General features: G+C 42.3%; 1 protein-coding gene across 3 annotated transcripts in view; it reads left to right on the forward strand.

Annotated features, from left to right (window-relative positions):
• The window catches only part of STARD9 (StAR related lipid transfer domain containing 9), a 184,857-nt gene that overhangs the window by 19,296 nt on the left and 140,826 nt on the right, over positions 1–24,735 (forward strand). For all 3 annotated transcript variants that reach the window (XR_008313825.1, XM_053285880.1, XM_053285881.1), the window contains one exon: positions 5,963–6,079. Coding sequence is in view for 2 of the 3 variants with exons in the window: in XM_053285880.1 (XP_053141855.1) it covers positions 5,963–6,079 (117 nt within the window). In the remaining variant the exon portion in view is untranslated. The remainder of the gene's footprint in view (positions 1–5,962; positions 6,080–24,735) is intronic.

Raw genomic sequence — 24,735 nt, forward strand, 5'->3', positions numbered from 1 at the left:
AGGGGTGAGCTTAAATTGGCACAGTTTCTGAGTTCCATATAGAGCTGGAGTAAACATCTGTGTGGATCTTTAAAAATAATGTTGTTGCTATATCTATCTCTGTGTATATCAGCTGCATGTTTTCTTTCAAGGCTGTCAGTAAATTGTTAGTAACAGTAAGATAAGCATAAAATCCCAAACATCTGGAAAATTTTCTCTTATTTCCCTCTCCCCTGCCATCCTCCTAATTACAGTCTAACATGACTACAGCTAATTTCTGGGAAATAACAAATATGTGTAGAGTTACACTTAACATCCTGATGTGTGACTGGCTACACTTAGAATTGACTTTAGTTAGAGTACATCCTTTTTTGAGATTCTTGGAGGCTTACTTTATAGGGCATGGGAAACAGAACTTTTTTCCAGACATTGGGACTCCTGAATGCTACTGTACTCCTTTAGTCCAATAGTAAAGTGGGGCCAAAATCAGTTTCTGTTGGCAATGTATCTTACTACCCAGAAGGCAGATGTGAATTATAGAGTTACCATGATTACTGTGGGAATTCTGCAGGACAGATGCTTTCTATTTCTTGCTTAGTCTTTGTTTGTATCTGCATATCCGCCTGATTATTTAGGTGACTTGCTTAACATAATTAGTATTTTAAATGTCTTAGGAAGCAGTTTGGCAGAGATCAAATAACTAGATAAGTGTTTTTCTCCTTCTTTTATTTTCCTTCCGGGGGTGGTGGTGGTGTTCTTGGACCTATTCTAGGAGGACGCCTGTAGATAGTGCTCTGTGTCTTTTAGGAAATTTAGGAGATCAGTTTATTACTGCTTTATAAACTTTGTGATCTGGAAGGCATATTGCTTAAGTATAATTTTTCTTGTAATGTGTAAGACATTGCAAGTTGTTCTCCAAGAGATGCTTAACATTCATTCTGTTAATGGCATCTATGTAGAGACAGATAAATACAAATTGGACTATTTATAGATCTAGAACATATGCTTTTACAATTATTTGTAATTCGGTATGTGAATTATTTTTACCCAGCAGAACTGAAGCTAGGATAACCTCCGTTTGCTCCTCTTTTCATAGGTTAGTTTGAGGGAGACAGGGAGAAATCATGCCAATAACATACACAACTGCTTGAAGTCTTATAAAGGTAGTTTGCATTTTCCATAGATGCCAGAAAGAGATGTGCTTGCATGGGATGCACGTGTGGAATTTTCCTTTTCCATAGGGCAACTCTGAAATGTATTTACTCACAAATAGTCGCTGGAATTGCAATTTTGTTTTTGATCAGGAGAATATAATTTTGTAAATAACAAAATTCCTCACAGTTCTTTTTGATTTGAAAACATTGCTCTCCTCACCCCCAAACCACTGAAGTTTATTAGTAGACAAAGCAGGTTTACGGGCATAATATTACCAAATCTATAATTTGTTGGTAGTTTAAGGATCATTACAAGTTAAAACGTGTTTTTCCTGTTTTTTCTGGTGTTACTGAACATCTGCTAGTGTAGTATTTTCCTTATAGTTCAATATTTAAAACAGATACTTCATATGATTTGAACTGCAGGTCATCAGTAAAATAATTTATTTTGCTCAGAATACTGCTTGACATCCAGATTGATTAAGTGCTGTGCAGTGGCATTGCACACCCACTACTGGGAAGGGGTGATTTTATTTGCTCTCTGCTTCCCTGTGAAGCTGAAAGTCATGCAGCCATCAGGGGCATATTTTTGAGAGTCAAGTGGACTTTAGAGGGAAGGGGAGATTGATAAAAATCATCCCTCCTCCCTCATAGACCAGTGCAGCTTTGGCAGCCCAAGTGCTGAGTTAGTCTGTATGTTGGTCTCTGATAGTAGCTATGTGTAGTTGTATATTTTCCTGTAGACGCAATGACTGACATCTAGACTAGTGTTGCACTAGAGCAATGAGAGAAGGTTGCCCACACTTAAGTTTGTGGAACTGAATGAAGTTGTGGTGCTCTGTGATGTTGTGCAACCGTGGGACACATACAAGGTTGTGGAACATGTTAACGCCTTCCACTAGTGTAAGAACTAGTCTGGAACAGATGTTTCTTTGCATAATGTCATCTTTGTGCTAGCACAACATCATTATGTTAGCACAACCCGGTCTGGATGCAAGCCAAAAGTTTGGGGTAATATTTTAAGACTGATAAATATAACCAGTTAGAATGCTCATCTGGGATTTAGTATACATAACAATGGATTTATTTAATGTTTGGTACAGAGGATTATTGCCAGACTTAGAAAATTCACTAGTCTACTTGTCTGTGACGAGTGAAAAACAATGCCTGATGAGTAAAATAAATGGTGACGAGTAATGTACCAACATAGCTCGACAAGTAATTTATTTTTTAAGTAGTGAACAGAACCAACATTTCTTGATCCCTGATTATTGCTATGCTTGTTAGTTCCTAGAGAATGAGATGCTTGCATAGGAGGTCTGAGTATCTTTTCCTTTTGGCTCGCTCAGAGCTTGCAGAAGATTGTCTAGGTGCACAGGGCTGATGCAGGTCCTACTAAACGGGTACAAAATGGTCTGCATAACCAGAAGTTTGTGGTTGGAAGTCAGCTGGACAAGCTTAGCAGCGATCTGAAACTGTCATTGTGAGCTGTATAGGACACATGGGGTGGGGAATAAGAGGCTCCCTTCGAGTTTATATGCCAAGAAGATTGCTTTTGAGCTTGCCACTGATTTGGGTTCCTCTTGTGCAGAGGTGTGGCTATAATTGAATTGGGTCGGTGGGGATATAAATGCCCCTGGACCCATGAGAGAGGAAGGCCTGTTGGCTAGGAAACAGCCCACTCTTTACTTTTCACTCTCCTGTCCCACTTTCCTGGCTCATTGTCAAGCAGCTGATCAGAGTGTGTGATACTACTAGCAAATCAGAGTTCTCAATTACCCTTAATCTGTCATTGTAGTACATAATAATGATTGCTTCTGAATGATTGTGCAAAATACACTACTTTTAAAAAGATAATCCCCTTGAATTAACTGATCAAAAGACCAGCAAAACAAACATCAGTTCAAGTTAGTTTAACATGGCTAATTTATTCTCATGACTCTATTTCCCCGTAGATAAAGCCTTTTGTGAGGGATCAAAGCTGTGGAAGGCAGTTAAGTGGCAGTTCTCAGCCTTCTTTTTCTGGGGCAGTCACACAGACAGTGAGATTACTCTTGAACTATGTGTTTTCATTTGCTTCTTTAGGATTTAGGGTATTCCTTATCTACATGTCTTGCTGCTGACAACTAACTCTAGGTGGAATTTTAATAATACTGTATCTTGAATAGTTTACATTGCTTTTTTCACAGTTGGTCTTAAATGTGAGTCAGCATTATTAGCAACGTTTTCAAGATGAATTATTTATTTTAGTTGTTTTTAAAATTAGCATCATAGATTTGGGTATATTGTTGCATCCAGGCTATTGAATGGAATATGTAAACTTCCCAGAGACACAAGTTTTGGGCGGTATAGAAATATTTTAAATAAATAAATAAATATCTTGTCTTCAGAAACAATCACTTGTAGGACCAGTGTAGTGGATTAAAGCCTTTGTCTCAGAGCCAGCTCATGTGAGGGAAAGAAATGCTGAATCATCCCCGCTGAGCAGCCTGGCTAGGCTTCTCCTAAAACTATGCTGTATTATTGGTAGGTTCAAAATGCTGCCGCCACCCCTCTTATTGACAGAGCTTGAACCTCCCTGGACTTGGTGTGGAATCCTAGGGAAAACACTCTTTATTTTGCTATTGTATAAGTACAAAAGTCTTCCACGTGCAAGCTTACTCATGGTGAGAAAACTGATAGCTTTTGGACATTTGAGGTTGTGTTTGCACCAGAGAAATCCCCCTTCTCCCTCTCCTTTCCTGAATTAAAAACCAACTCGGAGAGGCTTGTAAAAAGAAAATAACTAAAAAACAGTTGTATTCAATTACTGCAGACTGCTTCCATCTGAGGCTTCTAGCTTTCTTAGATACACTCAAAATTACTTAGGTTACAAAAATAGTCTATCTTAGGCACGCTTAAATGTTTCTAGAGTCTTTTGCAATGCCCTAGGTAGGGTGGGCATAGGCTAGTGTTTCTTATTTCTAATTACATTGCAGGTATTTATTTATTTATTTATTTATTTATTTATTTATTTATTTATTTATTTAAAATATGTATACTCTGCCCAGTGCACTACTGCTTGGAGCGCCTCACAGCAATAAGATAGACACAAGATACAATAAAAGTAATAAAAATAACTAAATTAAACCTTAAAAAGTTGTCAGTTTAAAAACGACAATCATTATTAGGTTCAAATTAAAACTGAAAATTATAAAAAGCTAAAGAACCTACCAGATATAATAATTACTTTTTTTAAAAATGGAGCATTAAAAAGCCTCCTTAGAAAGGTGCATTTTAAGGTGTTTTTTAAAAACACTGAGGGAGGGAGCATGGTGAAGCTCTTCAGGGAGGGCTTTCCAAAGCCGAGGGGCCACAACCAAAAAGACCCTGTCTCTAGTCTCTGCCAACCGGGTCTTTGTTAGTGGTGGGGTCATGAGCAGGGCCTGAGATGATGAGTGGAGGGCCCTGTCAGATACATATGGGCAAATGCAGTCCGACAGGTACCCCAGCCCCAAGCCATGTAGGGCTTTTAAAGGTCAACACCAGCACCTTGAATCTAGCCCAGAAGCGGACCAGTAGCCAATGAAGTTGATGCAGGATGGGTGTAATACTCGTGAAGCAACTTGAACCTAGGAGCATCCTTGCGGCAGCATTCTGAACCAGTTGAAGCTTCCGAACAGTCTTCAAGGGTAGCCCCATGTAGAGCACATTGCTGTAGTTCAATCTGGATGTTACCAATGCATGAGTGATTGCAGTCAGGTCCGACTTTTCCAAGTAGGGTCGCAGCTGGCGTACCATCTGTAGTTGGTAAAAGGCGCTTCTGCACACCACCACCACCTGTACCTCCAAGAACAGTGTTGGGTCTAGAAGCACCCCCAAGCAGCAGACTTTGTCTTTCAGAGGGAGTGTGACCCCGTCCAAGACCAGATTTACCTCATTACTTAAATGATCAGTTCTACCAACCCAGAGCATGTGCGTCTTATCTGGATTGAGTTTCAGCTTGTTTGCCCCCATCCAGTCCAGAACAGCCTCCAAGCCCCGGTTCAGAGCATCCACTGCCTCCCTGTTGTCTGCTGACTTAAAAGATAGGTAGAGCTGGGTGTCATCAGCATATGGATGCCACCGCAGCATATGGATGGCACCGCCAGAGATTGTACAAGTTGCTGTGGTATCTGATACCCATAAGGTCTGTACTTGGATGTTAAGCTACTTATGTTTGTAGACCAATCTTGAGGGTGGGAGAAGTGGGTCAAAATAATGTGTGAACTGAATGGTGGAGGAGAAAATAAATATGTTAAAATAAATGTGCAATTCTCAGTACATGGTAATTTGGCATCTTTTTGAGGAATCCTGTGTTCCTTAACTTCTTTTAAATAGCACATTTCTTTCCCTTATGATTGCAGACAACCTCCTCCTTGCTCAAAACACACATCAATAGTTTCTACTGGGCTTTCAATCGGGAGCTTTGAGTAATCAGAGTTGGGACTACTACCTGGTACAGCTCTCAGTCCTTGTCTCCCAGCATTACCTTTCTATTTTCTCATAGATCTTAAGCCTCCTTTCAGGTCCTTATTTCAGTATTCACTTGATTTACAGCTGCTGGATGCATGAAGTGATCTCATTGGGAAAAAAATGTATTTCAGATGATATGAAACAATATAAAAGTTCTATCTGGGTGGTGCTTCTGGTCTTTCTATATGTTTTCTTTCCCTTATTTTAACACAGGAAAAGGAAGAAACAAACTGTATTTGGGTCTTTAAATATTTTTCTGAGGAAATACATCTACTCTGCATAAACATCCTGTTGTTGAATTCAATTAATCCCTTTCCCATTTCCTTTCCCCTCAGGTAGATAACAGGTATGAAGGTCTTTGGGACACCAGGGAGAAAGTTATGGCATTTGGCTTTGATTATTGTTATTGGTCAGTTGATCCTGAGGACACAAAATATGCATCACAGGAAGTGGTAAGTGATGACCGCTTCAATTCTTTTATATGTTTTCTTTTATAATTTATTCTTTTTTGTTTTTTTTACCTGGATATTTGTATGGAGAAATTAAGAATACATTTTGTAAAATAATAATTAGCCCTTTCTGCTCCTTCACTGTGATTTGTTATGAGTAGATCAGGACAGTGTCTACTTACCCACCCACCATAGATGTTCCTGACAATGCAAAACTTCCAGATAGTTTAGAGCAGCCTTGCAGATAAACATCCATCTGCATAGAGTTATATGACACGAGACAGTTTGAGTAGCAGATATGGCCTGCTGCTGACTCAGGATGAGAAGTGATTCTAACTGCTACAGTTACCATAGTGTGTGATTGGCCTTTATACAACTGGTTGTCTGGGGAAATGCGCACTTCTGTTCTTCCCACCAGCCCAATGTTGGTATATTTTAAAACTTAAGACAATTAAATATATAGTTTTGCCTACATTCCCCAGTCTCATTGTTCAAAAGAATATAGTCAGTGATCTGGGTTTTCTGGAAAATTATGAATCAAAATGTTTTCCAGAGTTTGCCTTATAATGTCAGCAAGAAAAACAGTAAAGTGTCCTGGGATCTATATAGACACACTGGGAAGATATATTCGACTAGGTTGTGTTTGTTTCTTATTGGTCAGTCTGGTGGGAGATCTTTTTGGTTTCTCATTGGTAATACTGAGTCAGACCATTGGTCTACTGTGGTCACTATTGTCTACAGGAGTCTTTCCCAATCGTATCTGGAGAAGCTCAGGATTGAACCTGGGACCTTCTGCATGTGAAGCATGTGCTCTGTTACTAAGCTACGGTCTCTTCCCTTATTTTTGTATGTGAGAAATGAAGGGTCAAGGTAGTACTTAAGTTGTCATGTAGTTCCTGAGTCTTTTGTTGAAACCACTAGGCCATTAGTTATTTTGCTGTTCCATTCGTACACAACTGAGTATGTAACAAATATATACACATATGTTTTATTTAAAATATTTCTACCCCACCCCTCCAGCACACTGCTGCTTGAAGTGGCTTACAGTAAAAACAAGAAAATACAATAAAAGTCAACAAAACAAAAAATGACAAATTAAAGCAACCATGCAAAGACTGAAAACGATTAAAACTGAAAACCAGATTAAAACCAGATTGAAACTGTCTCTCAAAAGAGGAGGACGTTTTCAAGCTCTTTTTAAAATTTAACATAGAGGGAGATTGGTGAAGCTCTTTTGGGAGGGTATTTCAAAGATGGGATTCTGAAAAGGCCCTGACCCTGGTGGTCCCTGCCAACCAGATCTGTGTCAGTGGTGGAACTGAGAGCAAAACATGCCCTGAATGTTCTCCAAGAACACTTGCAATTCCCCTGAATCCAATGTGAGGAAGATCAAAGGACCTTGACTCTTCCTCACATTCATATGGACAAATACAGTTCAACTGATAGCCCAGTCTTGCAATGTGTAGGACTTTGAAAGTCCAAACCAAAACTTTGAATCTAGCTCAGAAGCAAGCTAGCAGCCAATAAAACTGGTGCAGGATGGGTGTAATGTTTTTGTCATGACCAGCGCCCACAAGCACCTTTGAAGCAGTGAGCTACTTAGAGTTTTTATTTTTGTTTAAAGCTCTTTATTAATCCAGACCTATGACAAATATTTAAACAAGTTTGTTACGCCACGTGTCTTGTACTAGTCGTGCAACAAATTTAGACTTGTCGCCATTCTGTTGTTGACAGTAGAAATATGTGAAACTAAAGAGTATTCTACAAACAGTCAGTTGTACTTAAACCATTACTTATGTTCATACCAACTGATATAATAAAATATAAAGTTATCTGTCTTGTGTGTGCCTTAATAGCTCCAAGTAATGAAGACTAATGTTTGCTCAACTGCCTCTTTGTTAGCTAAGAGAGCCAAACACCTTCTTTTGCTAAAGAGCCTAGCACTTGAAATTATCACACAATGGAATTAAGCTTGATCATAAACCTGGATCACAGGTTATAATGCTAGCAAGGATAATTATAAACATTGTAAGATTGCATGCTTTCCAACAGGCACTAAAAGCTACCAATTCTAAGTTTTCTTGTGCATTTGAGGTGTTAAGATAATTTTCCTTTAAAACAACAACAACAGACTACTCTGGAAAAGATTCCAGATGGCCTTTCTTAAAGTAAGGTCATCAGCACTGGCTCTCAGACAAGAAACCCTCCATAATAGTAGCAGCAGCAGCAGCAGTGGTTTTTGAAACTTTCTATCTTCATTAGCCACCTAATGGCGCAGAGGGGAAATGACTTGAATAGCAAGTATGAGGTTGCCGGTTTGAATCGCTGCCGGTATTTTGCCCAGACTATGGAAACACCTACATCAGGCAGCAGTGATTTAGGAAGATGTTGAAAGGCATCATCTCATATTGTGTGGGAGGAGGCAATGGTAAACCCCTTCTGTATTCTCCCAAAGACAACCACAGGGCTCTGTGGTCACCAGGAGTCAACACCAACTTGACGACACATTTTACCTTCAGGGAAACCTTTCCATATCGGCTCACCCACCAAAGAACACTTGCTGGGGTTCCGTTCCTCACCTACTGCCGCAAGTAACGGAACAACTAATAATGAGGCATTAGGGCTGCAGGGAAAGGGGGGTTAGGTTCTAGGGTGGAGGGGAAAAAGTTTGAAGTGGCAAAATGGCTTCCAAATGACTCACTGTGGTGTGCTCCGCCGGTCCCCAATGTGCCCAGGAATGCCCTCCAAAGAGCAAAATGCCCCCCAACCATGAAAAATCATGGGGGAAAGTCCTTTTTTAAAAAAAAGCCACAAAATGGCTCCTCCTGGGCTCTGTGAAACAAAATGGAGGCCAGAAGTGACCTTCGTGGTCACTTCCAGTTATCTAGGAACTGCAGTTATGTGGGTTTTAATCCCTTATGTTACTATATATTTAATAATGAAATGTATTATGGCGAGTATTTTTGTAAATACAATAATAAAAACCTAGACAGAAAATAGCCAAATGTTCAGACTGATAGTATGCAATGCACTGATAGTGTGTAATGCACTCTCTGAGTGCAGCTTGTTCCGGCCATAGGGAACAATGGGAAAACTTGAGACACTCCATTGTTGCCCGTGGGTAGCTCCTAGGGACACCAAAGTGGTTTGGATGGTAGGGCATGATGGGTGCTACCTACCACCTAACCCACAAAAGAAATGGGCAAGCAGGCAATTTTCAACAAATTTTTAACTTTTCCCCCAAACCACTATAGGATCCTATGGGGGTTTGGGGAAAAGGTTTGAAATTGGTTAAAAGCTGCCCACTGCCCATTTCTTTTGTGGCTTAGGTGGTAGGTAGCGCCCATAATTCCCCACCACCCACTTTGGTGTCATTAGGAGCTATTCATGGGAACAATGGGGTGTTTCAAGTTTCCCCATTGTTCCATATGGCCAAAACACTCAAAATGATTTGAGTTTGTTCCATTGAAACAGCTGGCTTGACTGCTGTTTTTGATGAAATACTTTGGCTGTTTGCGTTTCGAGCTTGAAACAGAATGCAAACTCTGTTTCATACACATCCCTGTATAGTATTGTTCCAGGGCTACTGCTAGGGAAGGAGAAATAGGAGAACTCCCCCTTGCATGAGCAGAAGTTCTTTTCATTTCCATTAATGGCTCTTTGGATCCAAACTCTTGGTGGTAATGGGTTTCTCCACAAAATGTACTACCTAGATAAAGCATTTCAGCTGTGACATTTTGTATTTCCAAATATCACCAGTTTGCTGTAGTATGCATATAAAGTGTATTATGGCAAGTATTTTTGTAAATACAATAATAAAAACCTAGACAGAAAATAGCCAAATGTTCAGACTGATAGTGTGAATTTCCAAAAAAGATTTATTATTCTTTCTTCCTGTATAACTATATAATAGGCAACGCCCCTACATCAAGCCATCTGTTTAATAGATTACATTATTTGCATGTACTTGTGATATTTTCCATTATGAGACTTTGTTAAAACCTTTTGCTCCCTAGGGACGGAAATGGATATTGTTGAAGCCAGGCATATAGTGAGTCAATGCACATGAGATTTTAAAAACAAAGAGATTTTATAAACATTAATGAAGGCTTGCAATTAAAGTGATTTTGTTCTTTTAAAACCGCTTTGACTAAAATATCTAGATTCTGGTATTTGAAAGAAGTACAGCTGAACAAATAATTGGAGAAAGAGAGAGCATCTGTTTGAAAAGATAGTAAAAGAAAGAGAATTAAACTGAGACAGTTTGAATAAATATTAAGTTGGTTGACACGGGCACTGAAAGGTTTATGACAGCAGAATACAAGAGGTAGGAACATGTGAAAAAGTGAGAGAAGGAGAGACATAAGAAAAACTTAAATACATATAGAAAACTGTGGAAAAGTATCAATTAATATGTTAAGGATGAGGGAGCTGGGACCACCAGACTACAATTCTATACCCAATTACCAAGGTATAAGTCTTGTTGAACATGGTAGAAGTTACTACTTCTGTGTAAACATGCACAAGTTTGGGCTGTCAACAGCAAAGATTATGTCAATGATGTGACATTAAGGGCTTCTGGAAAAAGTAGAAAGACAACTTAATTATTATTTATTAACTATTCATTACATTTATATACCACCCCATCCAAATGGCTCTGGGTGGTGCACAACAATAACTTGGGAGGATGTTTAAAAAAAAAAAAACAGGCTTAAAATTTCAGCATTTAGACCCAATATATTGCTAACACTGATAGAGTGTTGCCTCTATAATAGCATGCAACCATATAGAGTATTGCCTCTATAATAGCATGCAACCACTTGATAGATATTCTTGTGCAGTTCATAAGAGGATAAAATAAGCTTTATTGAGGGAAAGTATGGAACGGAAGAATACAGAAGTTTAGCACAATGAGATAAGCTGGTTGCCTCAAATGGCAGCTTGGCAGAAATGGCAAACTGGCTGTCCCCACAGATTGACCACTGCCTGTGCCCACACCCAGACCCACCACTCCTCCTATCCCCTCAAAACATGTCTTTCTTGTGGTGCTCCTACCACTGCCCTTGTCCTTCTTCCTCTTCCCACCTTGCCCTGTGCCTTCTCAGAGGGCTAAGGCAGGGAAGTTGGAACAACAGGACGTGATTATACACACTGTCTGCTGCTCCAGCTTCTCAGTCCTCTGATTTTTGATCAGGAAGAGGGTGGGAGGATGCAGGGAGGAAGAAGGAAAGCAACAGCTATGATTGCCATTGCAGCCATTAGTAGGGGGAAGGGGAAATCCCACCACCCTGCTAAGTCTTTGGAAAGGTGCTGTCCAGGGAGGGGGCTGCTGCAAATTTTCCCTTGCTCAGTGCCCCTCCCTTTTTGTGCAAAACCCTCCTAGAGCTTGCAGAGGTTGGGTGGGGATGTTCCAATCTGATGCTTCCAAAGCATGTGGGGAGGTGCTGTACAGAGAGAAAAGGCTGCTGGCAGCTTTTCCTCTTGGTGTGACATCTTTCCCGAGTCATGTAAAGGTCAGTATGGGAATGCTCTGATCCCATCTTTGCAAAGCATTTGGAAAGGCACATCATTTCCAAAGCATTTGGAAAGGCATGTCCATCTTATTTATCTATTATTTCCCTGTGTAAACCACCCTGAGCCATTTTTGGAAGGATGGTATAGAAATCAGATGAATGAATGAATGGGGAGGGATGATCACTGACAGCTTTCCTTGCTCAGTCTCCCTCCAGGGCTTCCCATCTAAGCTTTTGGAAGGATGCCATGTGAGGGAAGGGGCACTGGTAGTCCTCCCTCCTTGTGGGGTGCCCTTTGCAGACCCTTGCAAAGGTTGGGTGGGGAATCTGATATTATTTGTTAACCAATTATGGTTGTTTTTTTAAAAAAAAATACATAATTGTAACAAGATTATAATTTAGTCCAATATACCTCCTTTAGTTCCTTATTTATACATTCCAGTTGGATTTGCAAGGTTTTATTGGATGACCAAAGAGACCAACATTTTCCTATTTGTGGATAGGAGCAATGGGGCTACATATCTTTTTGTTCTGGGTGGAATTCTAATTGCCTTGTAGCCCTCTGTAGATATTGTAACCATAATGGAAAGATTGGTGTATTTAAGTGTAGAAACTGTGACTGACCTACAGAGCAAGGATGCGCAGGGAGAGCGCAACCTAATAGAACTTCCCAACTAATTGCATTGGTGTAGCAAGGAAGCAGCAATTTTTATGTCCTCCCCTTCCCCAGAAAGCCCTCTGTGTCACTTGATGATATATTCCCAAGGGTTGTGTATCCCTCAGGGGCATATTTTCAGATGGCACAGAGGACTTCCTGGGGAAGGCATAAAAATTGCTGCTTCCCTGCTATATCTACCCAATTAGTTGGGAAATTTCAGTTAGGCTGCTCTCTCCCTGCAGCAGTGCATCCTTGCTCTGAATGTCAGCTCATATTAGCAAGCATAGTCTGAAAATGAGTTTTTAGATACATTTCTTGAGAGGAGATAACTGTGGGTGTAAATGGCATTTTGCTCATGAAACACTTGCACAGCTGTGAACATTCGACTGTTGTAATTGTTTCCCCGATCTTGAAAAGAGAGTGTGGTGTGCTATAAGAAAAAGGGGTTTTGTGTAATAATTGGATCAGTATATAATGGACTGCAGTGGGGGAGGGAAATCTTCATGAGCGTTTTAGTTATGTTACATTTCTTCTGCCAGCAACACAGCTGCTGCATTCAACAGGCATATAAATGGCTTGGATTTTACAGGAATAAGGTCACTGTTTGGCATTAAGCAAGTTTATCCCCCCTCCAGAAATCCTAACTGAGAATTGGTGAGTGTACAGAATGAATCCTGTATTAAGAGACGATATCTTGGAGTGTAGGGGGGAAATCTTCCCATTCAATATTCAGTTAATTTTTTAAACTGCATCTTGCTACTTGTTACAAATAAAAGTGAAAGATGAATTTATATGGAGGTGTCCCTGTTTTCTGCATGTGATCCAGAAACTACTTTTCCAAAACTGTTCTGATTTCAGTTACATTTTGAGGAGTAACAGTTCTTGGAAGATCTGGCAGCCTGTGAAGGAGAGGAATACTTACATAAGAAACTGGTGGTTGCTGTTCACCAACCTGCTCCTTGGACATTGGCTTAGCTGCTATAACTGTGATGGCAGTCATATTCTTGACAAACAGCCTCAGTGCGTGAATAACAGCTGAGATGAGACAAATCTCATACAAGGCTTAGAAATAGGAAGAATTCTGTCCTTGTCACCAGCAAGGAATTTGAGGACTGAAAAAGATGACTCAGTAATTAGGGAAGTGAAGACCAAAGGAAGTTCAAATGAAAGATGGCTGGAGAAAAGATTCAGAATCACTGGGCTCAGAACAGTAATCCATCTAATTTTTTTTTCTATCTTTGTGTGGAATGAGTTTTGTTCTGGGGGTGCAATATCAAGGCACTGTGTGTGCACATGCATTCAGAGTTGGGTCTTTCTAATTCAACCTGAGCAGGATCTAAAATTAACTGAGTGGACATCAGAAAACTTGTGAGCGCATGCACGTGTGCACGCCTTAGAGTGAACAGTGCTCAGAAATAGGAGCTGACCTGACCTTGAAAATGCAGCAAATTAAGGGGGAGGGGAAGTTGAGGAAAACCAATTTTGGGGGGTGGGGAAAGCAGGGGGAACCTCACATGAGATTTAGGTATAAGCAAAGCTGGATGCTGACACCAGGAAGTTAAGGGGGGAGCAGGGGATCCTATAGAGTAGAGAATCTGAAGGCTGGGAAGCCCAGAAGTGGAATGGGTTGAAGGGAAAGGAGCAGAGAAAGGATCAGAGTTAGACGAATGGTAATATGCCTAATCTGCTTGAATATTTATTTATTTATTTATTTATTTATTTATTTATTTATTTATTTTTGCATTTATATACCGCCTTTCGTTAAAAAGATAACCCCAAGGTGGTTGAATAGATGGCTTTGACTTTTTCTTCTGCAGTAAAATTCCTGCTTTCTTCCCTCTGTCCGGACATGGATATTTTTTTATGTTCACAATCTCTTTTGCTATTTTAACCTTCTTGTATAGTGTTATTACTAAATTAATGTTAAATAGTAGTAGTGTTGTATTCTGAAATGGTTTTTATTTTTATTTTATTTTGTAGAGGGAGTTTATATTTAAAACATTTGGCTTGACAGGGCTTCCATAATCATCATCTTAGGTACTCATGAACTAAAACATTTTTTTCACTTGCTCTTTGTTTCATAGTAGTCTATGACCCTTTCAGCCAAACCATTGGATTGGCCTCTTGAGTCTCTGACTTGTTGAAATAAATTAGATGGAACTTACTTGTGGTCAACCACTGTGTACCCTTACATTTGTATAAGTAGTAATAAATGTTTATGGTTAAAAGGAAAAAGTATGGGTTTCATTTTGAACTTCATTTCACAATCCCTTAAGCTTTCTTGCAGTAGAGGCAGAATGCTGTTCTGAAATAATTTTATAAATGGACAGTGCAAATTTGTAGCAATTGAAAAGAGATTGTTGGATGAGTCTGTGTAAACCTTGAGTAGTGGAACAGCAGCTGTGATCTGGCTTCCAGCTCTAAAATATGTTGTGTATTGGCATGTTCTAGATACGAGAGGCATAGACTTTTTTATTTCTGGAGTGGGGAGGGGACACTGGACCAAACTTGGAAAAAGTGAGTCTCTATTACCATGCTGTCTGTACCAACCCCAGTCAACTCCTGTACTATATACTCTGCAGACTGAAGCCCAAGAGCTACCCCTTCCCCCACCAAATCAACAAATGCTTTATTATGGAGCTTTTAAAGGGAAAGTTTGGAACTGCAAAGTGGTATGTGATTGCAATTCTCACGTGTTGCGCACACTCTGTTTATTAGAAATGAGCTCTGCTGGTATTCAAAGATCCTTTCATCCAGCAAATATCATAAGGTTAGGACACACTGACAGATATATAGATAAGGAAAATAAGTTTGCATAAGCGTCTTTAGGCATGATCTACTAACATTTAAGGTAGCCCCTCGTGAAAATACATTTGCTTGCAATATCGGTCTGAGGTTCCGCAGAGCCTGGGTTAACTGTGCTTTTCACATTGTTGTTAATCACTTTTTACCTCAGCTAACTTAATATAGCTTTTGCATGACTTAATTTATGGAACTTTACAGTCTTCTTTTGGAACAGTACATTTTGTCTGGCTGCATGTTTAAAAAGCCCTGCTTTATTACATGAATTAAAACAAACTTATTACAGCTAACCAGAGAGAGAACTGAGATAGCGCTAAAGAAAAGAATACATTTAGCATTGTGGAAGAATTATTTCAATGTGTACGTTGAATGTATTCTATGTGTACACTGAATGTCTTCTGACTGTCTAGATCAGGGATTCTCAAACTTGGGTCCTCAGGTGTTATTGGACTTCAACTCCCATAATCCCCAGCCTCAGTGGCCTTTGGTTGGGGATTATGGGAGTTGAAGTCCAATAACACCTGAGGACCCAAGTTTGAGAATCACTGATGAACTCAAATTCATAAGCCCAGTTTGCCCAAGCAGAAGAGTGCTGCTCCTCTTGCATGCAGGCCAGGTCTTCTGAGGCCCTGCTGGTGGATGGATTCCTTAGCAGTGCATGGACCAGTCCTGTCAATCTTTTCTTCCCTCACCTCAACTCCTCCTGCTGTTCTAGTGTTACTTCGTAGTCAAAGATTGGCATCTAAACAGCTTCCTTCCGTTCTTAACTTAAAACAACTACATATGAGAGCAGTATGCCTACTAGGGACTTGCTTGCTGAGTCCCTGCAAAGACAAGATAGGGACTGACTGGTGAAGCTGACAGCCTCTGAACTTGCTGATGCTAGGGATGTGCATGGAACCACGGTGGGGCGGTTCAAAGGTGGCAGGGTTTTTTTTTTCCCCTTTTAAGAGTGGGGGGAGGGTGCACTTACCTCTCCTGCTGCTTTCCCCTGCCGGTGTAAGTTTTTTTTAAAAGTCCATCAGGGCGGCAGAGTACCTCCGTGCCGCCCCATTGCCCTTGTCTTCTGGATGTGACCGGAAGTCGCTGGCGCACCTGCATGCACGCGCACTGGCAACTTCCGATCATATCCAGAAGACAAGGGCAATGGGGCGGCAGGGAGATATGCTGCCGCCCCAATGTGCTTTTTAAAAAACTGACATCAGTGGGGGGGGGGAGTGGTAGGAGAGGTAAGGGCACCCTCCCCCTGCTCTTAAAGAGAGACCCCTGCTGCTTCGAACCGGCGGAACTGCCGGTTCTTTGAACCATTTCAGAGACCCATAAAGGGTCTCCGTACTGATTCTGTGCAAATCCCTAGCTGATGCTACCTGGTAGCCTGGGTGGTATTCGAAATCTTGGAGAGGACTTCAGCCTTGCCACCAACATCACTGCTCTCCAAATAACCTCACAAGCAAGACTGGGGTGAAATCACAGTGCTTTAATTATCAGTGCATTTAAAAGTGCTTTAACTATCACCTGTAAATGTCTCCCATTTCAGTTAATTTGCACTACCATCACTCACTATGCTTTTCCTGCTCTGAAGGCTACTGCATCACTTTCAGCTAAAGCAGAAGACTTTCCCTCTCCTGACTCCCCAGCTGGTTGCCCATTTTGCCAAGCAATAGACTTGGATGTAACCCCATCGCTATCTTTTCAGTCAGCCCCAGTGCTCTCTTCAACAACCTCTCTGCTTCAGTGGAACTGACAAAGTTGGGGGAGAGCATGTCAGTTAGAATCTTATATAGCTACAATGATGGAAGGAGAAAAGTGGAAGAAGAAAGAAGTGAACAGGTACCATTTTCTCAGCATTGGTGACACTTGCTATAAATAGGACTTGCATCTTGGTAGCATGTTTAGGGTAGGGTATAAATCTGTTAACATCATGCATACACCCCTTTTCTTAACGGGCTTTTGAGATGCCTGTCAATCCAAACATTTGGAGGGAAGCCCCACATTTCTTCGGAATTTGGCAAAAAGAATTGCAGCGTACAGCAGATGTCTTTTCTTGTATCTCCTTGCTTCTGCTACCTTTGATATGATCAAGCTAGCACCCAATGTTCATGAACAATTTCAGAAAGGAGGGGAATCAAAACTGCCAAATTTTATTGATTGATTGATTGATTGAATTTCTATGCCGCCTAATATAGAAATCTCTAGGCGGTGTACAAATTAAAACACAATATAAAATATAAAATATTTAAAATTCATAAAACAGATACAAAATAACAATAGATTAAAAACACATTAAAATTAAAAAATTCAATTTTAAATACTTTTTAAAAGTGAAAAATTGGACTAGTCCTTACCACATAATATAACCTTGTCATTTTCTCTTTCCTTTCTAAAGCTCCTCCAAAAATAGGACCTGCTCTTTGTTTTTACCTCCAAAAGCCATCTGCTGTCAGATTAAACATTACACCATCATGCATTTTCCTGCTGAATACAAACAGAGCTTTAAATATATATTCTCTTGTAGTGATTCCTTTCAGTTCTGAAGTTTTGAAATGTGCTTTTAATGGCTTCCTGAGTTCTATTTATGCTTCACTTTGCTATACTTGAAAGTAATGCTACTGTGATAAGCATGTCCAAAATTGCTTTCTGATGTCACTCTGTTTTCATTTCCTGTTTTGTTCACTTAAATTAATCTTGATTATTGGAAAACTATTCCATGTGACCAGGATGCAGTTGACTTACCTGAATCAGCATGGAGTTTCCCATGATCAGTTCTCCAGTAGTGTGCTTGGAGTTCTTTGTCTTTCATAACTGTGGGACCTAACTGTAGCCATTTTGGCTCAAAGCCCAAATATTTCTATCCTGTAATAATTCAGCATTGTCTTACTAGAGCTGTGTTGTTTACTTGTGTTTAAGCTATGAATGCAAGCTGCCTTGTTTAAACTGGACTCTGCTTATTTAATATTTAAAATTAAGAAAAATAATATTAGAACCTTCAGATAATTGATTAATGACCCTTTTAAAATGTATTTTAGCTCCTTAGTCTGTCATCTCCTGGATTAAGAATGTAGTAATAGAACATAGGATTAAAGGGTTCTCTAACTCGCCTAAGGCTTTGAATTTAATTAGATTCTATCAGTCTAAAAACTCTGGATTTGTGAACAGCATGTATTTTAGGGACTCTAAATGTTCTCATATATTCTCATGTATTTCCCATTTTCATAGCCTTGGCATTTTTGTCTGTAGACTTACAAGCTCTGTCTGTACTAAGTTTTGTATAGTACAATGTACTTATTGTTTCACATCCTACTGTGTATAATAATTTGCATACATGTATTGCCTGATTACAGTAGGTGGAATTCACTGAGTGAGTGAGTGCATTTATATACCGCCCTATACAAAACGTCCCTGCGCAATTCACAATATAAAAACCATTAAAACATTAACATAATTAAAACAATTTGAAATACAATAAAAACTCTAAAAATGGAAACTTTAAAACTATAAACTAAAAGTCTGACTAAACAGGTATGTTTTTAGTTTCCTCTTAAAAACATTCAGAGAAGGGGTAACTCTAATTTCATTAGGAAGCAAGTTCCAGAGTCCCGGGGCAACTCTAGAAAAGGCCCGGTTTTGAGTCGCCACTAATTGCCCTGGTGGCAACCTCAACTGGACCTCCCCAGATGATCTTGAGAGGCGGTGGGGTTGACGAAGAAGAAGACATTTTCTTAAATACCTCGGACCCAGCCATTAAGGGCTTTATAGGTAGTGATCATCACTTTGTATTTCTTCTGGAAGCATATTGGCAGCCAATGTAGTTCTTTCAAAATTGGTGTAATATGATATCTTTGGGCAGCCCTGGAGACCACCTAGCTGCTGCATTCTGTACTAACTGCAGTCTGTGAACTATGAACAAAGGCATTCCAACATTGAACACATGGCAGTAGTTGTCTGGATGTTACCAGCATATGCACCACTGTTTTAAGGCCATTTATCTCCAGAAATGGATGTAGTTGGCGAATCAGCCGAAGCTGATAGAAAGCACTCCTCGGCACTGTCTCAACCTGAGAAATTGGGGAGAGGTTTGGGTCTAGAAGTACTCACAGACTATGTACCTGCTCTTTCTGGGGGAGTGCAACCTCATAAGAACATAAGAACAGCCCTGCTGGATCAGGCCCAAGGCCCATCTAGTCCAGCATCCTGTTTTGCACAGTGGCCCACCCAATGCCGCTGGAAGCCACAGGCAGGAGTTGAGGGCATGCCCGCTCTCCTGCCATTACTCCCCTGCAACTGGTACTCAGAGGCATCCTGCCTTTGAGGCTGGAGGTGGCCCACAGCCCTCCGACTAGTAGCCATTGATAGACCTCCATGAAGTCATCCAAACCCCTCTTAACACCATCCAGGTTGTTGGCTGTCACCACATCCTGTGGCAGAGAGTTTCACAAGTGGATCACGCATTGTGTGAAAAAGTACTTCTGTTTGTTGGTCCTAGACCTCCTGGCAATCAATTTCATGGAGTGACCCCTGGTTCTAGTGTTGTGTGAGAGGGAAAAGAATTTCTCTCTCTCTCCACTTTCTCCACCCCATGCATGATTTTTTAGACCTCTATCATGTCACTCCGTCCAGATCATGCAGACCTAATCTACTTCTTAAATCTCAATCTTCCACAATGGGTATTTTCATGTTGCTTGGATTCAGCTTCAGATTGTTCTCCCTCATCCAGCCCATTACCGCCTCCAGGAAGGCATTTAGGGAAGTTAGACCATTTCCTGATGAAGCTGACATGGAGAAATAGATTTGGGCATTCTGATAACACTGTGCATCAAATCCCCTGATGATCTCTCCCAGCAGTTACATGTAGATGTTAAAAAAGCATTGGAGACAGTATGGAGCCTTGCTCTTATTTTGAAGAGCAGCAGTCTTCAAGTGGCACCATCTGGAACCTACCCGAGAGGTAGGAGCAGAACCTCTGTAGAGCTGTGCTTCCCACTCCCAACCCATTCAGGAATCCCAGAAGGGTACCATGGTTGATGGTATCAAAAACTGTCGAAACATCCAAAAGGATCAACAGTGTCACACACTCCCTGTCAATTCCTAACTGGAGATCATCCAGCAGGCCAACCAAGGCCATCTCAACCCCACAACCTGCCAAAAGTCCGTTTGAAATGGGTCCAGATAATCTGCTTTCTCCAAGACAGCCTAGAGCTGAGACGCCACCACCCTCTCAATCACCTTGCCCAATCATGAGAGGATGGAGACAGACCTATAATTGCCTAATTCTGAGGGATCCAATGCAGGCCTCTTCAAGATTAGTCTAATAATTGTCTCCTTAAGACAAGGAGGCATCCTGCCCTTCCTCAGAGAAGCATTAATGATCTTAACAAGACCCTCTCCACTAACCTCACGACTAGATCATATAAGCCTTGTTGGGCAAGGGTCAAGAGGACAGGTGGTAAGGCTCAGTGTCCCAACTTCCAACTTGTAGTAAAGCCTTGCAGTAAACTCACGTGAAGCCTGCTGTATGAAAAACGCCTTGGTATTTGACTCCAGTTAGGCTAAAACATTTTGATAATTTGAATCAGTCAGTGCTGGAAGTGTAAGTTAGAAGGAGCTCCATTGTCCCCACTCCCTGATATAGTTCAAGCTGAAATCAGGAGTGCAGACAGAGGGAAAGTTTGAGAAGTGTCTCCTCAATTGTTTTTTGTTTGTTTGTTTGTTTTTTGAGGGAAAGAGGAAAGAATCCACTTGTTGGGGTTGAAGATGGGTTATTAGGTTTGGTGGGAGACAATTCAATAAAATGGAGGGGGAAACTCCTAAAATGCTTTGGGGGGATCCGTGTCTGTAATAGTATAAATTATTTTATATTACTGTTTGTATCTAAATTCCTTGTATCTTTTTGTAACTTTCTCATAAAAGCAGTTTTTTAAAAAATACCTATGCTTTGTGTGTCTATCTTCAATGGCTGGTTTGTGCTGCTTTCTTTAATGTTTGCTGAATGTCTTCAAAATGGAACATGAGGGCATTAACATGAAGATGAATTAGACTGTATCAGAAAGGTTAGGTAGGCATATTATAAGTTGGATTTCATATTATTAGGCATATTATGAGTAGGATTTATGAAACTTTTCTGTGAGCACCCTCCCCATCTCAAGAAAAAAATCGTTTGAGTCTACTTAAGCAGATCTCAGAGAACACAAAGAACAGCTAGCTTAGCAGCTCTTACTATGGTCTTTCCCAAAGGAAAAAGTTACATGGGCTTTCTGTATATTCAAGGGTTCTACTGCAAATACCCATGAAAATAAAACCTAGCAAAAATATATAGGGCATACTCATTGAAAGGGATTCAGAAGTACCACCTGGAAAGGGGGATAGGGATGGTCCCGGACCGGTCCGGACCTTGGTGGTCCGGATTGGGGCTGGGGGGTCGCTTTAAGAGCGGCGGGAGGGTTTACTTACTCCTCCCGCCGCTTTCCTGATCTGGCGCCGTAATTAGTAGTGTAATTGGGGCGGCAGGATATCTCCCTGCCATCCCTTCCCCACTGCGGCTCACTCGGCAAAGCTCCCAGTAATGCTTTGCGCATGCGCGCGCAAGTCAGTGACGTGAAGCACACGCACAATGTGCGCGCGCGCAAAGCATTACTGGGAGCTTTGCCAAGCGAGCCGCAGCGGGGAAGGGGCGGCAGGGAGATATCCTGCCGCCCCAATTACACTACTAATTACGGCGCCAGATCGGGAAAGCGGCGGGAGGGGTAAGTAAACCCTCCCGCCACTCTTAAAGCGACCCCCCACCCCAGTGCCGGACCGCAATGTGGCGGTTCCATGCACACCTCTAAAGGGGGACGGGAGGACACAATTCCTTTCTCTTCCTGGGAAGAAGAAGATAATTTCAGGGGTGGGGTATGTGATTTGAGAATTGTCTTTTTGTCCCAGGAAAGCCTACTTTACATATTGAGAGTGACTAGCAATAAGCAATAGCACTTACATTTATATACCGCTCTATAGCCGGGGCTCTCTAAGCCGGGGCTCTCTTACAATGATTTAGCATATTGCCCCCAACATTTTGGGTACTCATTTTACCGACCTTGGAAGGATGGAAGGCTGAGTCAACCTTGAGCCCCTGGTCAGGATCGAACTTGCAACCTTCTGGTTACAGGGCGGCAGTTTTACCACTGCGCCACCAGGGGCTAGTATATAGTTACTTATTTTGTGCTGCATGTCAATACCAGTTCTGGTTATTTTCTGCTTGGATGAAATAACTTCTTATTACATCCTTCTGCTATCCTGGTCGTACCATTGGAAGTAAGCTTTAATACAATAGACTTATGTAGCTTAAGATTTGCTAGTGAATTCATCTATGAACTATTGCTATTTTTATTTTCTCCACTGCTGCTGCCGCCACCACCTGCCTCTTGGTAGGGATGTGTATGAAGCGGGCCAGAGGCCATTGTAGAGGCCTCTGAACCAGTTCGAATGTGGTACAGTTTGGCAGTTTGGTCCCAGGGGGTGGTTCTTTAAGGGCGGGGGGTGCATTTACCCCTCCCACCGCTTTCCCTCTATTGGCACTCCTTTTAAAAAGTAATTCTTGGGGCGGCATCGTACCTCCCTGCTGCCCTGCCCCCATTTTCGGCTAGAAGTACCATGCACACATTCATGCATGTCGGCCGAAGGGGGGCATTTTGAAGGCTGGCAGGGGGAAGGGGAACCTCCACGCACCACCCCTGCCTTCTCAATGATCACTTTTAAAGTTAATTTCGCAAAAAAAAACAACCAACCATCGGGGTGGTTTGGTTGTAGGCGAAACCGAACCGAGTGTTTGGTCCAGGGGTTGAACCGCAAACCCCTGAACCTGTTTGCACATCCCTAACTGCAATACCTTTGTAGTTCAGCATGTAAGACCTGTTGCAACGTCTATGGAATCTGGACCCAGTTATGGTGTAGCAAGCTTGGTGCTACGGGCTACTCCTCCCTTCAGAGGAGGAATTAGGGCAGTTTTCTTTGGTGTTCCACACTACATGAGAAATTTTGTTGGGTTTTTTTGTTTTAAAGGCTGTTGTCTCTCTCATTAGCAGTTTGATCACACTGTTTTACAGGAGACCATTACCCAAAGCACATCAGGTTTTCATTTCACTGAGCTAAGTCAAAATGTGTTTTGCAAAATCCTGAATGGACATATCCACACTCTGTATCCAATGAACAGCTGAAATAACTTACTATATCCTTAATCTAGAAGCTTTTATTATGAAGAATTAATAAGACAAGGAGACCTTCACAAAGTGTATTTCAGGCAGTTCTTGAACACTTTCCTGATAGAATATACCTTACTAGCTGACCCGTGCGGCCGCTGCCGCCCTGCGGGGGCCGAGTGCGGCTGCCGCCGCCTCGCCTCCGCGGCAGGGCCCAGCCAGTCCTGCCGCCTCGCCTCCGCGGCCCGGCCAGTCCCGCCGCCTCGCTTCCACGGCCGGGCCCGGCCAGGCCACCTCTCTCTCTCCTCCCGCCCCCCATCTCCGGCGGGGCAGAGTGCGGCCGCCGCCACCAGCGGGCCTGGCCGGCCCCAGAGTGCCGCCGCCGATGCCGCGGCCGGCCCCAGAGTGCCGCCATCAGGCCCGCCGCCTTGCCTCCGCGGCCCGGCCAGTCCCGCCGCCTCGCTGGGCCCCGCCGCCTTGCCCCGCCTCGCTGGGCCTGCCGCTTGCTGGGCCCCGCCACCACGGCCTGGTCCACCGCCATCGCTCTGGGCCCGCCGCCTCGTCCCGTCTCACGGCCGGGGCCGCCGCCACCTTGCTGGGCCCACCGCCTCGCTGGGCTCCGCCGCCGCGGCCCTGGGCCCGCCGCCTTGCCTCCGCAGCCGCCCAGCAAGCGAATTCTCCTGGGTGTGCTGCCAGCCAATCAGGCGCTCCCTGCAGCCCAGCCAATCAGCTGGGCTGCCGGGACGCATTTCTCCTGGGCACACCCAGGAGAATTATATATATAGATTGTTAGGTATTTAAGATGTGTGTGTTTGTTTCCAAATATGAAATACTGTCACTCCTCCATCCTACTCATTTACTACTATGATTATTTATAAACTAGCCGACCCCGCACAGATGCTCTGTGCGCTCTTTGGGGTTGGCGGGTACCTCTTCCCCCCACCTTCTGCCCCAGTCTCCACTTCCAGGCCCAGCCACCTCTCCTCCCCACCGCCACTTCTGCCCTCCGTCTTTCTCCCCCTGCCCCTGGGCCTTGCCTCCGCAGCTGGGCTGGGCCCGCCGCTGCCTCTGGCCTCTGTGGCCAGGTCTGCCGCTGCCACAGCAACCAATCCTCCTGGGTGTGCCTCAGCCAATCAGGCCCGTCCGCCACCCAGCCAATCAGCTGGGTGCTGGGATGCACATTCCAAGACACATCCAAGAGAATTATATATAGAGATTGCCCTTCAGCCAAAGATCTCAAAGTGGTTTACAAAGAAAAATAGTAATAAGGAAAGATGGTTCCCTGTCCTCGAAGGGCTCACAATCTTAAAAAAGAAGAAGATGGACACCAGCAACAGCCACTGGAGGGATGCTGTGCTTGGGTTGGAGAGGTCCACTTGCTCTCCCCCTGCTAAATACAAGAGAATTACCACTTTAAAAGGTGACTCTTTTACTCAATTAGCAAGGGTAGATTATTTAATTATTTATTGTGTTATTTAATACAAGAGTCCACGTCCAGTAAAAGATGATCCT

This window comes from Hemicordylus capensis, chromosome 1, assembly GCF_027244095.1.
Source record: "Hemicordylus capensis ecotype Gifberg chromosome 1, rHemCap1.1.pri, whole genome shotgun sequence".
Taxonomy (NCBI): domain Eukaryota; kingdom Metazoa; phylum Chordata; class Lepidosauria; order Squamata; family Cordylidae; genus Hemicordylus; species Hemicordylus capensis.